At 41.0% G+C, this 18674-nt stretch overlaps 1 protein-coding gene across 1 annotated transcript in view; it reads right to left on the bottom strand.

The window, feature by feature from the left end:
• Window positions 1–18674, bottom strand: part of LOC127617566 (lysosomal-trafficking regulator-like) — a 94358-nt gene that overhangs the window by 56207 nt on the left and 19477 nt on the right. Inside the window, exons 3-10 of the mRNA XM_052089537.1 lie at window positions 13868–14051; window positions 10758–10848; window positions 7623–9708; window positions 6118–7111; window positions 5309–5484; window positions 3226–3368; window positions 1229–1461; window positions 832–898 (exon numbers count right to left, since the gene is read on the bottom strand). Of these exons, the coding sequence (XP_051945497.1) occupies window positions 832–898; window positions 1229–1461; window positions 3226–3368; window positions 5309–5484; window positions 6118–7111; window positions 7623–9708; window positions 10758–10848; window positions 13868–14051 (3974 nt within the window). The remainder of the gene's footprint in view (window positions 1–831; window positions 899–1228; window positions 1462–3225; window positions 3369–5308; window positions 5485–6117; window positions 7112–7622; window positions 9709–10757; window positions 10849–13867; window positions 14052–18674) is intronic.

Genomic DNA, 18674 nt, shown 5'->3' with positions numbered 1-18674 from the left:
ATCTTTAGTGAAGCAGAGCAGAGAGCCACTACTGAAACTTACCGCGGCATGTCTGGTTGAATCACAAGCATTGTCTGTGATTGAGATTGGCCGCGATCAGAGCCACATAAGCTGGTTTATAATTTGCCGCAGAAATGCCCGGTGTAATCACAGTGTAAAGCAGTTCAGTTGAAAGGAGGAGGCGAGAACCAGCTTGACAATATAAACAACATTTAACGGGGCAGCTTCCCATAAACCCTCTCTCGCTGTCGCACCACCGTCCGCAGTCGGCCTTTATCCCTCTAAGGAGGCTTGATTAGCCTGATAAGGGACCGGGTGTGCAGAATCATGACCTGGCCCCGCCCTCCACCCTGTCACACGCAACGTTAAGGCTAGTTGCTTGCAGTTGTCAGTTTTCTCATTACTGTTGCGTGTCCTCAACCTGGCAACCTCTGTGAGCTTCGAGTCTAGGGAGGAGGAGGCTGGGGAGACACCTCTCTCCAATGTTTAGAATTTAGAATTCAGTACCCATTTTAAATGCTTAAATGTCACTGTTACATATTACTCCACAAATAATGATGAGATTGAGTGAATTTGCATAAAATTGTGTGATTGCAATATTCCCGGAGGGACTGACAAACACAAAATACCTCAAATATGCCTAAAATATTCACAAAGGTGAATCTCACAAAAATCATTAATAATATGTCACGTTCATATTTCACCCTAAAATCAAAAGAAAGAAGAATTATATTTTTCTTTAAAGAAAATTAAGCTGATGTTTTTTGCAAATTTTCTTAAAATTTACCAACACACAAGTGAAGCGAAGTAGAACTTTGAGAGAAGATGCACCTTTATACGAGGCATCTGATTGGGTAAGAATGTTCAGAAATCCAGTGAGAATGGCTTTCACACCGCCCTGTCAAGACAAAAAGAGCATGACGGATCATATTTCTTCATATAACCTTTAAAGATTCCAACAACAGCAGATTTAATGGACCATAAGAACTGCTGGTCAACCAACAGTATTTGAGAAGCTACAAAACCCAGTCACCTAAATCTCCTATTACCAAAGGTTTTGGAACAGGCCGTCGCGTTCCTGTTACATAGGTTCACGTGTCTATGGTTTCAAGTATATTCTTTCAACTTAAAGTACTTGGAAAAATGCTGAAGGTCTGTAATGAGATATGTCACAGCATCAACATCACATGCATAAATGAAGCAGCTTGTCCTGAGATAAGAGTCTGACCTGCTGGTAGAGCAGTGTTGCATTGCTGTGGTGGCCTTTCATGGCTCCAGACAGGCTCTGTAACACGTGTTCCAGGACTTCCAGATCTGGAGATCCGCTGGCCAACAGCTGCAGCTCCATCAAACAGATCTCTGGGAAGATCAGCTGGCCACGGCTGAAGCCCCGAGGCACACCTGCCATTCCCAAAGCACATTCCCCAGGAGGGACTACAGCCTCCACCCTTATCCCAGTAGCTGGAACCAGAAACAGAACATTGACTATGAAAAACAGTCAAATAATTCACTGCACTGGTGCTGCAAGGGAACAAACAAGGGAAGCAATTGAGAGCAAGTGAGGTTTGTAGAAGTTGCAGCTCACAGCGCTCTCAGAGCTCATGCCCAGTAAAAATGAATTAAGCTGATGGGACTGCCACACACCATAGACCCCGCATGATTTAACGGTGAACTACCATGCAGCTCCTACGCAATCTCTACCTGCCTTTTAATTCATGAACTTCTGCCTCACACATACACACACACACACAGAGAGAAAGTAGTAGTCCTCTCAGGCCACAAACATTCACACACATTTACTTTATATATAAATGAGATAGAGAGAGTTAGGTAGACAGACAGACAGATAGGTGATGTCAATTGTATAAAAAACTAACTATATTGCTGTAATTAAACCAAATGAACTGCATTTGTAGAATTAATAGCAAATGGACCCATATAAGAATATTTGCTGAGAAAACAACCTAAATGAATATAATTAAAAACATGAATAAAAAGTGGCTGTAGAAGTCGATATTTACATTTACATTTATGCATTTGGCAGACGCTTTTATCCAAAGTGATTTACAGTGCACTTATTACAGGGACAATCCCCCCGGAGCAACCTGGAGTTAAGTGCCTTACTCAAGGGCCCAACAGTGGCATCTTGGTGGTGCTGGGGCTTGAACCCCCGACCTTCTGATCAGTAACCCTGAGCCTCAACCACTGAGCGTTTTAATGACACAGAGTGAAAGTGAAACAAATTTGTAGATCTACACCACTATAATTATAACCGTAATGAGTCCCAAGAGCCTAATACAATTTTCTAACTACAAACATGCATTATATTTGTGGCTATACATGCATTCAAACCCATCTTTTATGCATTCCAGCTGCAATAAATCGTAGAGAAGTAGTGAGCTGTTGGCTGTCATAATGGGTTCCAATTAAAAAAGACAAATTCTTGGGGTCTGGGTATCTCAGCGAGTATTGACGCTGACTATCACACCTGGAGTCGCAAGTTTGAATCTGAGTGACTCCAGCCAGGTCTCCTAAGCAACCAAATTGGCCCGGTTGCTAGGGAGGGTAGAGTCACATGGGGTAACCTCCTCGTGGTGGTGATTAGTGGTTCTCTCAATGGGGCGTGTGGTGAGTTGTGTGTGGATCGTGGAGAGTAGCATGTGCCTCCACATGCTGTGAGTCTCCAGCATGGTGTCATGCACTAATCGAGTCACGTGTGATAAGTTGCTTGCTGGATTGAGCGGTCTCAGAAGCAGAGGCAACTGAGACTCGTCCTCCGCCACCTGAATTGAGGCGAGTAACCGCGCCACCACGAGGACCGACTAAGAAGTGGGAATTGGGCGTTCCAAATTGGGGAGAAAAAAGGATAAAATCTCAATGATTTGAAAATTTTTGAAATAAAATATTAAATCTAAGAATGGAAATCATAAAGTATTTAACAATTCTGTTTTGATTCAGTTTGATTTCATTATTTGGTGAGGAAGCAACAAATAATTGACCCTAACTACATTATACATCTACCATTTTATTTATACATATTATAACATTAAATATCGTATTTATTACTCTGCTCTGAATGTGTATCGTTGACTAAACATGGTCATATAAACAACCAGAAACCTTCTCAATTTCCAACCATTCTTTGATAGAATTTTATCCACAATTTTGACACATTATAACTATAGTGAACAGTATAAAAACATTACTTGTAGGGAATGGTATTACCTTCCTCCTGGTGGGCGGAGTCTTCAGGGTTACTTTCACTGTCTGCGTCATATCCTTCCTCTTCTCCCAAAGCGTGGACGCCAATCACCTGATCCTTATCAACCTCCTCAGAGAGATCACCTGCTGGAGGTGCAACCTCACTACTAACCTGAGACCTTTTCTGGACAGACAAAGAACATTACATAATTATAGAATAAATAAATGTTTATTATAATAGAATGTATAATGCAATATTATCTATAAAGAACACGTCAGTCAATTTAACAAGAAATTGTCAAAAAAAGCACATCCTTTTTCTCTGTAGTGCAGTCTTAAACATTGTTTTAAGATCACAATGCAATTGAGAGGATTTACGAAGAGGCCAGTTATATAAATATCCAAATTCTGTGCAAAAGAAACACAAAAGTGCAAAACCAGAAAAATATCCATAGGAAGAATGAAAAAACCTCCCAGTTAAATGGCATTAAAATCCCTCTTCAGCAGATGTAAATGCACTAGACCACCAAATGGATACATTTTATTCAACGATTTATGTATTTACTTTATATGAGGTGGAGATGGAGACTCGAACCTGTGTCACCCAAATGACTGAACAGATCAGGAGCATGTGTGCAATCCAATACACCACAGTTTCGACAATAAAGACTGCCCGATGGCCCGGGGCCAGTGTGAGAGAACTGTCACATGCCCGATCGGGCCAGTGCTGCATTTATAACATTAGTGCGAGAACACAACAAGTGAGAGAGCACAACAGTTACACAGAGCAAATAAAGTCTTCTAACAGAAGAGTGAGCGTGATTCTATTTAGCTTACAAAGATGCGCAAGCGCATAATATACTGGACGCGCCAAGGCAGTCGCGTGCACATGTAGGATCGTGCAGACACCAAGTGCATTCTCCTAGCCCTGTCCTCGCTTAATGAATTCCGTAGCTGGATTGCACGACTTACGCAACGTTTTTAGTATCCCCACACATTCAGTGTTCACAATGTGCATAATAACCACATTTTAAATTTTTACATGTTGGTGTAAGGCAGTAATCCACACATTGGTACACAAGAAATCAACAGTTTAATTCTATAGGACTGAAAATCCATGTCTCTCCGTGCATAATGTCTATTCATCATCATCATCATCATCATCATCTCTCCATGCAGCGTAGACTGTTTAACATGCACGTGCTCTCGTAAAGGGACATAGCGCTAGTTTTATTCACATTTAGTATTAATTCACCTTTAGAGGTGAAGCGCTGAATGAGACGTGATAAACTTTGTTAAACCCCAGTTATACACGTGTCTGGAAATCACGAGCTGCTCAGTATCCAAAATGGAAGTATACATTTAATTGGGTTAGTTTCAAAACGTAAATATCAATTGGACATGATAATGGCATTTGATATGAAAAGAAGCAAGATCAAAATGGCTATTAGGCTATTATTATCAGAGCTGTTCCGCTGCAGGGTGAAGATGAATATTTTAAACAGTATACTTCATAATATCATCCTCATAAAACACCCGTTACGTGTCTCATTTCTGGAAAGTACAAGTATTTTTGTTTTAGTGCTTTGTGAATCAGGCTGTGTTGGTCTTAAGGTTGTCTGATTTCATGTTATATACACATTCATAATTCACAGATTAGGCCTAATATCCCCCTAATGTATATTACACGTCACACCCGATTTGGAAGTCTGCTCTCAGGGATTCATGTGTTTATTACATACAGCCAATAATCACATCTTTAACTCCATGATCAACTACTGTGTGTGAATACACTACACAAGGCCCAAAGTTGCAAACCATCATCTCCTCCACAGAACTCTGGCTTAAAAACTCATGTGTAAATGGCAGGAAGGCTGATGTTAATATGATGTATTTATGAATTTATATCTGTAAAGCGCTTTTATGGGATTATCTTAAAAACATAATATATGTCAAATATAATTATCTTCAGACACATTTTTAAAGCCATGATGGTAAAAAACAGCTATTTATAATTTTTGTGTTGGGCCAGTTAAAATTTTGGCAGGGCCAGTAGAAAAATCTTTAGCATTGAGACCTGAACTGGCATACAAGAGAGTTATTGAACAAGCCCCAACATACCTTATCAGGTTTCTCCTCAACAACATCTGGACTGTAGAACATCTCAGCCAGTGCCACACGCAACAAGGAATCAAACAGAGGAACTGCCAGTTTGGAATTCACAACTCCAGAGCGTGACAACTGATCACGCACCTCACATAGGGTCTCCTCAACTGACTGGAGCTATGGAGTAGAATGTGAAAAAGATTGCATCCAGTGAGAATGTGTATGCGGTATAGTCGCTCACTTTGAAAACCGAGTGAGCTGACTACCTAGACAGCATTTTAGGTGAGGTCCCAAAGCAAAGGCGGCTCCAAAAGGTAGGGAGCAACATTATGCAACCTTCTAAAATACTTCAGCATATTTTGATTAGAGCATCATATCATTAGCTTTGCAATATGCTAACATCAAACTATGTTGGAAACAATTGTGATAAGAGACTTCAATGTGTTTCATTCACGTAGCACTAATTGTGTGGCATGCGGAATTGCCTATATATAGTGCTTCATATTAGTCACTTGTGAGGTTCTATGGCAGTTTGGGTGCTGCCTAAGGGGACATTCACACCTTCTAAGGGTGTGTTAGCTATTCTAACTTGATGCAGCATCTTAAAAGAATGCATCAGTGTTTAAGGCATGAGATGCTAAAAAAGCAAGACGAGTCACAACTGTCAAAGAGATCTATCTAGTGCTTGTTTACGTAGGAAAAAAAACAGACAAGACGCAAGTATAAACGCATCCTGTGTGAACATGCCCTTAGAAGGCAGCTCAGTAGGTTGTGGAACAGAGCTAGTGTGTGTGTTTGTAAACATTGTACCTGAAATGAAAGGTCTGGTTCCAGTCTCTGCAGGGCTGAATTTGCACTGTGGAGGCAGATGGCCAGAAGCGCCTCCAGAAGTCGGATACTATGGACAGACCACTCCTCTTCCAACCTCTGTGTTGGGTCACTAATCTTGCTCTCCACCTGAGTGGGGCTGGGTGACTCCATTAGTTCAGGCTGTTGAGTCCCCTCTGTACCTGCTGTTCCTGCAACGTCAACCTGCACTGTTAGAGCTTGGGTGGGAGAGTCTGCATGAGATGGACTGGTTTTGCCCTTACTCTCCCTCTTTTTCTTGACTTTACTGTCTTTGTTTTTTGAGTTAAGTTTTTGGATGACCATGGTCATCAGCCGTGAACACACATCCAGGCCTCCCAGCCTGAAGAACTGCCTCTGGAACATTGGACTGGCCATATACACCCAACGGCATACTGACCACACATCAGCAGCCCTCCTCACCTGTTCTTTGGAAGGCAGAGCCACACTGTCTGGTGAGAGATATGGTAGACGACCACCCAATGGTTCACTAGCTGTACTGTCATAGCCTGAGGTGTCTTCCGATTCATTCGCAGAGTCTCGGTCAGAGTCCGCCTCCTTGCTCACACACAGGAAAGCAACACAAAGGAAAAGGTTGATTGTGTTTAAATGTGCCTCACCTCTGTTACAGCCAATTCCAGGAAATGTACTCCTTCCACTTTTGCTCTTTTGTTGAGGGCATGCCTCTTTCAGGCCTTCGTAAAACTTAGAGAGGCTCTGTGGGCCTTCACTAGCCCCACGTGGACCTAGTTCATCTACGAGTCCAAGGACAGCTTCCCGCTTCAGAGCTTCGGCTCTTTCTAGCTCCTGTGTTGCAGATTCGGCATGATGGTGCCACGCACTTAAGATTAGTGTCTCAAACACTTTTAGTGCCCATGGACGTGTACAGTCCAGGTAGATCAATTCAGTGACCTGGTTTAGTCCGTTACAACTCAGAAACAGGTCATGTACAACCCGGCTGAGAACACAAGAGAAGTCATATAAAATAATGGGTTCAGCTCAGATTTTTCAAAACAGCTAGAATTACTCAGATTCAGACCCACTCTTTCTGATAGCAGACTTCATACAATGGCCAATAAGCTAGTCTGTGAACATCAGGGGTATAAAATGAAGTGCTAGACTTGATAGATAGACTTGCTCAAAAAGATACACACATGTACTGAAGTTGCTTGGTTTGGAGACAGGCTATTCAAGCACTCTGATTTCAATTGAATTGTTAATATCAATGCATGAAAAATGGACAGTTGTGAAAACTTGAGGTTAGACCATGTAAAGATACAGTATGTCCTTGAGATCTCTGGGACATTTAAAAGAAACAAACAAAAAACACAGATTTGAGGAGGTCCTAATGACAAGAAAGTGGTAAAAAAAAGGAATGAAAAAGGTCTGATGGGAATTAAATAACACTGAATAAACAAATACAGCAGACATTGTTAAGTTCCAGAGGAAGAGAAGATATGTAGTCATACCTTGACTTAAGCAGAGCAGGCAGAGTTTGAAGATAAACCAGCAGCACCTCAACAGGTAGGCATTGGGTATGGTAGCTGCAGACCTGGCTACATGTAGTAGACACACCGAGCTGCTGGGCATGATGGGTTAGTTCCACACCCCGTTGAAGCACAGGGTTAAAAATATGAGTGTAGAGTTGCCACTGCAAAACTGCATTGCCCCGTAAAGTGAGCTGGCATAGATGACTGGCAATCTGTTGACTCAAATGCCAGTCCTCCCCAAACACTAGCTCCTGGTAGGCATCTAAAGCATCCCACTTCCATAATAAGTCTTCAGCTCCTCCACTGGGCAGGATACCTTGGGAACGGTAAGTGGGACCTGGGGGTGTGGATAGGTTTGATTCTTTTCCAGGTCTATAGCTTTGCAAAGTCTCTTCAAGGCCAGGAATCTGGCTGTTATCCAAAGTGCAGATGTTGCAGGGGATAAGTTTGGCCTTTTCTGAGGGTTGACCACCTCCAAGCTGTTCTAGGACAAGTCTACTAAGGACACTCAACACATGTGACTGGTAGCTCTGCAGGCCTGGCACTTGAAGTACATGAAGCATAGGCCCTATTACAGATCTTGGGTCCATGCAGCAACAGATACCAACGGCTTGCACTCCTGCCAGCACCTGGAGGACTGCAGGACCTGAGGGTGATAGACGTTGGAGGAGACGTAAAGATTGGTGGGCACAAGCCGCAAGGCAGCAACATCGTTCAGGGTACCGCACATCTCCGTCATGACTCTCAGAGTCCTCCTCGAAGGGGTTTCGACAAGCTGCTTGCTTAAAAGCAGACACTGGCAGTCCAGACAGGTCACGATGATGGTGCAAAAAGTAGGAGTATTCACAGCGATGGTGTCGACGACGTGCACAAACAGACTGGTGTAACTGATCTGACTTGGCTTTTTTGACAGCACTGATAATCTTAAGTACACCTGCTATCAGACAATGAAGATGCTCTGATGCCTCATTGCCAATTTCTGTATCTTCTACTAAGGCCTCCAGGTGCAGAGCTGTTGCCTCAAAGAGCTCCAGGCCCTGGTGTTGCACAAATTCATGAATTAATTCAAGAGACTGACTGAAAAAGAAAGGGTTGGGAGCAGAGGCCTGCAAGCAACCCAGTAGAAGCTGCAAGACACTCTCCAGGAGTTCTGGCAGTAGCAAGGCCCGATGACGGTACCTTGAGAAGGAAAAGTCCTCTTGTATCTCCTGCAGAGTCTTCTTTGGCCTCGGAGCAAAAGGGTCAGCTTGTCTTTCTAAACAGGCACGGATTTTTAAGGTGGCTCTTAGGAGGTCAGTCAGGCTTCGATGCAAATGATCAGGCAGTGTCTTGTTTTGACCCACGTCTACAAACATCAAGTGCAGGATGGTACGCAAAAGCATTCTTTGAACAAGTGCAATTGGTTCCTCAGTCCAGCCTCCAGCCAGCTCATCGACCCCTTGTCCACCTCCTCCACCAGGTCCACAGCAGTCACCAAACTCTGTTAGTATCTCTGTAAGCGTGGTAACAACACTGACTGCCAAGCCTGGGTTGTGATTGATGGTCATGTCAAACTTGCAGACCTTCTCAAGAAGGGAGAGCAAAACATGGCAAAGGTCAAAAGGCGAGTTCTCCATGCGATTGAAGATGGAGATAGCGGTGGGGTCCATTAGCATGTTAGCATCCAGGGTTTGTGATCCAAACATCCTTGTGTGAGGTTGGGATCGCTCAAAGGTGCTCATGTTGCTGAGAGTGGGAAGTTGTGATGGTGACTGCGATGGAACGTTGGACTGGTGAAGCTGGCAACTAACATGAATGGTTGAACTGTGGAATCTGCTGTGTTTGCTTCCAGTGTTTGAGGCTTTATCATCCGAGTTGGCTTCGGAATCTGATGTGGAAAGCTGAGCTTTGCATGCATCACTTACAGAGTATAGCTCAGCCTTCCTGCGCGAACGCCGTGACTTCCAGGAGCCAGATAAACGCTTCCCACAGTTCTGCACATCATATCCATCTTGCCCCACCTTTTGACGGATGGTTCTTCCCTCTTGGCTAAGAAACACCTCCAGCAATGAAGGCAAGGTGAAATCTAACAAGATCAATGGAAGAGTGGGAAATGATGAAGTCAAAGTTCTGTTTATACTCGTCTTAAATATCATCAACAACATGGATTAATCTAGTTTCAAGTCATGGGGAACATGCAGTTACGAGAACTAATAACCCAACAATGTGGAAGGCAGTTGCTAGAAAAGATTAGCATGCCTGTACAAAATATCTTAGGGTCAACGAACAATCCTTTTACCCTGGTTATCAGCAGTACTGTTTTATAATTCAAGCCATCTCATTGTTTCACTTGTTGTGCAGTTAGCTACTTAACAATTCATGGAGACCTTGCAAGATTATTGCCATCAGATGCTTTAAGACATAATCTTGAAGTATATCATCTTTCTAACTGACTACAATGCCAGAGTGCAATTTAATATATTTATATATTTACATTTGTATTTAATACTAGGTTCAAGGTGGGTTACAGTATTCTTGTAGTCTAAATGCATACTCAAGATAAGTGAATTCTCATGCATTTTATGTAAATGGACCTATGATTTCCACAATGCGGAAAGTCCAAATAGAATCGTGGAATCCAGTCATAAAAATGGATTTCATAAAAAAAAAAATTGCACTAATATATATATATATTTATTATTATTTTTTTTATATTCTATGTACTATTACTACTACATCAACTACTTCTACTTATAATAATATATCATATATATACTGTATAACGTTTAGGCAATCTCACAAGCATGTGTGTTGTACTTAATATCAGTATTAGTCACCGTTTTCATTTATACTGATGTGCAACAGTTCATTAGATAAAAATAATGCAATATTAGGTTTAAAATTTATTGTTCTATATTCATTTGATTAAAGTTTCATTAATTAATTTGATTAGATACACTTTTGATAAAATTGAATACAATTTTAAAACATGGAATTCAGTAAAACTAAAACATAAAACAAGGGAATTTGCAGAAAAACAGAATTGATCCAATAAAAACAGATATCATAGGGCCTTATATATGGGAACAAGTATAGCCAGCTTTGTAGATAAGCAATGTTTCAGCTGACTCTCACCTGGGGCTTTCTCCTCCTGAACAGGAATCTTCCAGACAAGAGGTAGCAAAGACAACAAGAGTGTAAGCAGCTCTTCCCGACACGTCAACTCCTGAAGAAAATGTGGGATCAAGAGGTTAAGTCTGGATTTAAACAGGATGTGTCACTCTTCCCCTGCAAATCCAATCAACAATAGTCTCCTGGTGTTAATGGCCACCCAGAAGCAGATTACTTATAAGACTTTTATCAGTACTGCTTCACAGGTCAAAGATGTGCAAGCAGGAAATGGACAATTACGGACAGCAATAACTGTAGTACATCCAAAGATTTTTATTGGACATGAGGTACGACCGCACTCCTCTAAATACTGGCTCCACCCTGAGCAGTAGAGCATTCTTCACAAGGAGGAGTGAAAGCATCTGGCAGCATACTCACAAGGTAATTAGTAAAGTTGTTAGGGGGAACCATCTTGACCCACCTCTATGCAAACACACAGGCATGTGATATCATTTTGAGAGAGACTTAATGAGAGCAGAGATTAGAAGAAAGGCCTGTATCTCATAAGAGCCACTCCAGATCTGATTCATTTTAACTCACACTTCACAGCGAGCCAAAGAGAGAGAATGAAAGAGAGGCAGCAAAGTGGTGTGGGATATAAACAAAAACATTTCAGCAAATAAACCACTGGCCATTTCCTTAATAGTTCAGCCATAAACATAACTGACTCAACCTCATGCTGTTACAGACTTACCTTAAGCTGCATTCCCACACACAGTTCCGGTACTTTTACTTTAGTATATTTTTAGATGAGAACTCTAAAAGGGGTCATGACATGAGGAATCAAATTTTCCTTGATTCTTTGACATATAAGAGGTCATTGTACTATAAAAACATGCTGTAAGTTTCAGAACTGAATACGTACTCCTTATTAGAAAAAGAGCATTTATTTAAACCGAGCTGTTGAAACAGTTTGTTTGGAATTTGTGGAACTTGTGACATCACAAGGACAAACACATCTGCATATGACTGCCTCTTCAGCAACATATCAACGTCTATTTTTCATCATTGCAACTTTTGCCCCGCCCACTGGTGCTCAGTGTCAGTCACAGGTGAAGTGGAGAGAAGGTGATATGGGAGATTCATCTACACAGGACACCTTCATGTGCCAATCTGGATTTAAATGTTTTTCTACATAAACCTGCACTAGATGAACATCTTTGACCATTATCATGCATCTTGCGCACTTTTAAAAGATGCATTGTCAAGTTATAACTCTAAAAAGGAGATATCCATTTTGTTTAATTTAGTTGCACTGTTTCTTGCTGTTTTAAAGGTGTCCTGGACCGTTTTTGCATCCATCTGTGCAATTTTTAATTGTTAGTCTGTTGTAGATATGCACTCGATGGACGTCTTTGATCTTTTTGATGCATTTCCAGCAACATGCGCCATGTTTTAAGAGCAGTGCAAGCACAACTTTTAAAAACACGTCTCATTCTGCTGCTGCCACTGTCTGTGTAATCAAACATGGAAGATGTGAGATGTGAAGACCAGCGTCTCTGCTTTGGTCTGTTGAAGCCGGTTGAGGCACCCATGAACTGCATTACATTTGCGTATTCAGATCATTTCAGTGTGCGTGTTTTTGGGCTCATATCAGTGTGGACTGCTTGTGAACCGGTCACAATATGATTCAAGCTTTGCAAAGGAACTGTTATTGAAGGATGGGACAGTTAAACACTACCAGACCCATGAGTAAACAGAGTTTCATTCACAAATGTCTCAAATGTCATGACTGTTTGATAGTTGTTGTGCTTGAGGGAAAAAAAAATTTCATTCAGATGAAATGTGTCGGGTTTATGTTGTGTGTTAAACATGAAATGTAGTTTTATAAATTATAACATGAAGCTTGGTCATTTTCCTTCAATTGAGATTCACATATGTCTGTATTTGAGGGGCTACATGATGTTAGTCAATCAGAACAGTGGGCATTAACATTGATGTCTTAAAGGGCCAGATAGCTTAGAACAGAGCGTTTCAGACAGAGGGCCAGAGACAGGGTGGAAAATGATCATATATTATTAAATCATAAAAAATAAAAAAACTTTACTGACTTTATAAGTGTACCTCAGGGAAGATAATAAGAGTATGTCATGACCCCTTTAAGATGAATGGCACATCCAATGAGATTTTTCCTCTTCCATTCGCAAACAAAATGTTGATTGCATGCATGATTCAATAGCAATAGCAACAACAACACCTGGAACACAGGGAAAATCAACAACTCTGATAGAGGACATTAGGATCGGAGCTACAGTTTTGTTAGAGCTGTTTTACACAAACTGTGGCTGCATTTGAAAACGTGAACAGCTGCTTGCGGTCTAATCAGCTAATGACATAAACTATAGCATTTTTGTTTTAGTTTTTTTTCTTCTCCCCTTTTCTCCCCAATTTGGCATGCCCAATTCCCTTGTGGTGGCGTAGTGACTAGCCTCAATCCGGGTGGCAGAGGATGAATTTCAGCTGCCTGCACATCTGAGACAGTCAATCCGCACATCTTATCACGTGGCCTGTTGAGCGCGTTACCACGTAGAGTGTGGAGGCTCAATCTATTCTCCACGGCATCCACGTGCCCCACTGAGAGCGAGAGCCACATTATAGAGCGAGAACCACTAATCACCACAAGGAGGTTACCCCATATGACAATACCCTCCCTAGCAACTGGGCCAATGGGCTGCTTAGGAAGCCAGATTGGAGTCACTCAGCACGCCCTGGATTCAAACTTGCGACTCCAGGTGTGGTAGTCAGCGTCTTTACTAACTGAGCTACCCAGGCCCACCAAATTTATAAGAGATAAAGAGAATGACTCATTTTTGGGAGTGCAGAGCTAGAATCTACACAGTGGTGACTTTAAAGAAGCTCAAAAATTTTTCTGGTCTCTGAATAATTCCAATACTTCCAATTGTTATTTCATTATTGTGATGTCTTCACTATTTTCCACTTTTTGCAATAGTAGTTGTGTCTAAACTTTATATGTCCATGAATTTGTGCTGGCCCTGAAAAAGGTTTCCTCAGTGTTGAAGTGTGTTAGAAACTTATTATTTTGTAAATGGTCTCATGAAGCTTCTCAGACTGACCTGGTCAATGACAGAGTCTAGGGTGCTGAGGAGCAGGAAGCCACGTCCACGCACCAGGTACTCTCCCAACGCCACCATGTGCGACTCCTCGTCCTCCGCCTGCTGGGAAATGGCACTACACAGCTGGTGCACATCTATGAGGAACTCCCGTGCCAGTGTGTTACTGGCCCCACTCATGTCCAAGCTAAAAACCAACAAGACATGAACAGTACACCATTAAATGTCGACACATAGTAAAGTCTTATCTTGTGTTTCAGATACATTACTAAGTTCCTTTTTGTCCCTTCAATACAAACAAGAGTTTGCTACACAGCTGGTTTCATGTTCTATAAATTCTTCAATTTATAAATATAAATGGACTGAGACATGACAAGATCAAATTCAAATGACAAGACAATGATACATTTAGTGAGCACAGTCTATTTGACCCTGCAGGCTCAATAAGGTTGATAATGCAGCTGACCACTAAAAACTAGATCAGTGAAATTGGATTTATGGTATGGACACAGACTATAGACTGTGGGAGGCCTAATATCAACTGAACTACAGTGATTTTATGCAACAGGATTAGACTGGACACAGAACAGTAGATTCGTTCATCGAACATTGACTCAAGCATACAGTATCTCATCAAGCAGTTATTCCATCCTACACACCAACTGCTGGATAGGATTTCACTCATCTCACTTTACCAATCGACATTTAGGTAGAAAGAATGATCGCAGCAAGTGTATGACCACCCAAAAATGTCTTTGACCGAGTTATGTCCCGTACTAGCTTTAACGGTCTGCTGCTGTTTTGCCCTCTCTCTGTGTCTGTTCTGTCTGTGTGTGGACGTGGTTCATTTTTGCTGTGTGCTCATTTCTTGGTGCAGCTGATCAGCAAACTGCACCTGTGTGAAGGTGATTGACTGCCTGTTGCAATACTTCAGAGATGAGCGGTCATGACTACGGGATGGTCATGCTGTTCCCGACTCCTCGCCATCTGCCGAATCAAACATTGCTCATGTGTTGTTTAGACGAAATACTTAATGTGTTATGTGTGACTTAACATTTCCCGCTACAACTTGGTAGCCTGCCCTTTTTGGTTTGAATATGATTTGTTCCTGTTTTTGGTAGAATAGTTAGGCAAGCTGTGACTCCACAGGCTTCCTAAGCAACCAATTGGCCCAGTTGCTAGGGTAGAGTCACATTGGGTAACCTCCTCGTGGTCGTGTGGATGCCGCAGAGAATAGAGTGAAGCCTCCACATGCGCTAGATATTTGCAGACTGTATATAATAAAAGTTATATTGGTATTTGCCTTTTATCATTAGAAAAGAAAGTTAAAATTTACAGGGAACTGTTGAGGAGCGGTTGTTAGAATAAGTGCTTTAGAGGTCAATATATGAGCGCTCCACAGGACGCTAGGATCTGCTCAAGTTTTGTGAGGTTGGTTTATTACCTCTGTCTAAACAAGATATGTGCATATTTGCTGATGATATATGATATTAGTTTTATTGATATTTGCCTTTTTATCATTAGACAAGACAGTTAAAAGTTACATGGATCTGTTGAGGAGAGAGATGGAGACTGAAACAGAGGAGCACTTTAACAGTATGAGCTCAAATGTGTCTGCTCTGATATGCGGACCACTTACATAAGACTGTGTTGCACACCAATCTATTATTGTAGTAACATGATGGCGCGTAACAAAACAAACCCTGACTGGTCGTTTATATGTCTCAGATGCTTCATATGCAAGCAGGTGATTTTCGGCACCCTGAAGAAACAAATCGCCCAAACTGGAAGGTTTATCAGCCGATGCCGATAATGAAAAAAGTAATTTTTTCTGTTATGAGTAATGAGTTCTGTTGGTGGTTATTTTGTGAAAATGACTGTCTGACTCATTATCCAGCGTACTACAAGACTACTTGACAAATAAATATATAAATGGACATGAAACATTGATTTGAGTTTAAATTTAAAATTTTATTAGCTTACTTGTAGATATCTTACAGTGATCAGTAGGAAAGATGACTCGCAAAACCCATATGACAGGTCTGATATGTCTTAAACGCCAGATGTGCGGTTGTTACTCAGAAATATCAACCCACTAGATGGCGCCATTGGTCAATCAGAATCGTGTATTCCAGAGCACAGTGTAATAACATTAGTTAATGCATTAAGAACTAACATTAACACTGAACAATTATAATCTTAAAAATGTACATAAACCAAGATTAAGAAATGCTGTAATATAATATTGTTCATTTTCTGCATTTGCAAACTTTTTGTACCAATTTTTACCAATTGTATTATACCAATTGTTTATACACCATGTTAGTATTAGTTATACTGTCTTCAAGTTATACAGATTTACATAAAAAAATATATATATTATAGTAATTTATTTTTATTACAGTGTTGACAATTGTAAGAAAATTATCATGGAGAATAATAAGACTTAAGAAGAACTAAAAAGAACTTAACAGAAAAATGTCCAGAAATAAGTTATGTTCTTGTGATTTTGGGGTGAAATCAGGGGTGAGATTCACTCTAAAATATTTGTCATAGATATGCACTTTCTATTGTGCAATAAACGCCACTGTACTAACCATACTGACAAATGCAAAGCAGAACCAAAACCAGTTACCTGTTATATAACTATACCACAATACATGTGTTTTATATAGTGCACAGAATTTTTAGCACACATTTTCACACATCCGCTGTAACTGAGAAACAAAAGCACACAACACATCACAACACTTCCACTACATTTACCGTAAACACCTCAACCCAGTGTTAAAGACATGCCTCTTCATCATCTACATTATTATCCACAAACATACAAGCACACACATTATTCTGACTGACCTACTTCCTATAACCAGCCAGAAGAGGAAATCAAAATCACCACTATCGTCCACTACTAAGAGTTTTAGCTCTGTAGTCCACTCATGGTTCTAGTACACTGTCTCCTCCAAGCCTCAAGCCTGCATCCGCATGCCTCCACACTTCACTAATGACTGAATTTTCTGTCCTGCGCCGTAAATTCCATTACATCGGAATTTCCCATTTCAAATGGAAGCTTTCCAGATTTTGAGTTGATCAGTGCATCACATGAAAGCATGTGATGTCACATGGCCACAGAGGGTAGGCTGGGAAGAAAACTTCCGGTCAAGACTTGGGTGATATGGAGAATTAGACTTTGTAGTAAAGCTTAAAATGTGAAGGTGTCATCCGCTTGGTACCGAAAATACCCAATTGATTAAAAAAACTCTTTCCCTCCCCAAACTATGAACATGATAACAGCCTCATTATAACTTTACAAAGCTCTTTTCTTTATCCGATTACCATTTTCCCCAATGCTAATTTCCCCAAATCCAGTGGGTCAGAAGTTTACATACACCAAGTTAACTGTGCCTTTAAGCAGCTTGGAAAATTCCAGAAAATTATGTCAAGCCTTTAGATAATTATCCAGTTAGCTTCTGATAGGAGGTGTACTGAATTGGAGGTGTACCTGTGGATGTATTTTAAGGCCTACCTTCAAACTCAGTGTCTCTTTGCATAACGTCATGGGAAAATGAAAAGAAATCAGCCAAAACCTCAGAACAAAAATTGTGGACCTCCACAAGTCTGGTTCATCCTTGGTTGATATTTCCAAATGCCTGAAGGTACCACGTTCATCTGTACAAACAATAGTACGCAAGTATAAACACCATGGGACCACACAGCCATCATACCGCACAGGAAGGAGACGCATTCTTTCTCCTAGAGATGAACGTAGTTTGATGCTAAAAGTGCAAATCAATCCCAGAACAACGGCAAAGAACCTTGTGAAGATGCTGGAGGAAACAGGTAGATGAGTATCTATATCCACAGTAAAACGAGTCCTATATCGACATAACATGAAATCTGCTCAGCAAGGAAGAATCCACTGCTCCAAAACCACCATAAAAAGGCCAGACTACAGTTTGCAAGCGCACATGGGGACAAAGATCTGACTTCTGGAGAAATGTCCTCTGGTCTGATGAAATAGAAATTGAACAGTTTGGCAATAATGACCATTGTTATGTTTGGAGGAAATAGGTTGAGGCTTGCAAGCCGAAGAACACCATCCCAACTATGAAGCATGGGGGTGCAGCATCATGTTGTGGGGGTGCTTTGCTGCAGGAGGGACTGGTGCACTTCACAAAATAGATGCATCATGAGGAAGAAAATTATGTGGATATAATGAAGCAACATCTCAAGACATCAGACAGGAAGTTAAAGCTTGAATGCAAATGGGTCTTCCAAATGGACAATGACCCCAAGCATACCTCCAAAGTTGTGGCAAAATGGCTTAAGGACAACAAAGTCAAGATATTGGAGTGTCCATCACAAAGCCTGACCTCAATCTGATTTTTTGGGTAGAACTGAAAAAGCGTGTGTGACCAAGGAGGTCTACAAACCTGACTCCAAAATTCCAGAGACTGATTGTGAGAAGCTTGTGGAAGAAACCCAAAACATTTGACCCAAGTTAAACAATTTAAAGGCAATGCTGCCAAATACTAACAAAGTGTATGTAAACTTCTGACCCACTGGGAATGTGATGAAAGAAATAAAAGCTGAAATAAATAATGATCTCTACTATTATTCTGACATTTCACATTCTTAAAATAAATTAGTGATCTGAACTGACCTAAGACAGGGAATGTTTTCTACGATTAATTCTCAGGAATTGTGAAAAACTGAGATTAAATGTATTTGGCTAAGGCGTATGTAAACTTCTGACTTCAACTGTAATTCATGTAATGTATGATTAGTTCGTGATTTTACGCCATGC

The sequence above is a fragment of the Xyrauchen texanus genome, chromosome 24 (assembly GCF_025860055.1).
Source record: "Xyrauchen texanus isolate HMW12.3.18 chromosome 24, RBS_HiC_50CHRs, whole genome shotgun sequence".
Taxonomy (NCBI): Eukaryota; Metazoa; Chordata; class Actinopteri; order Cypriniformes; family Catostomidae; genus Xyrauchen; species Xyrauchen texanus.
The sequence above is the reverse complement of the archived record's forward strand: the minus strand, read 5'-3'. Positions and strand labels throughout refer to the sequence as shown.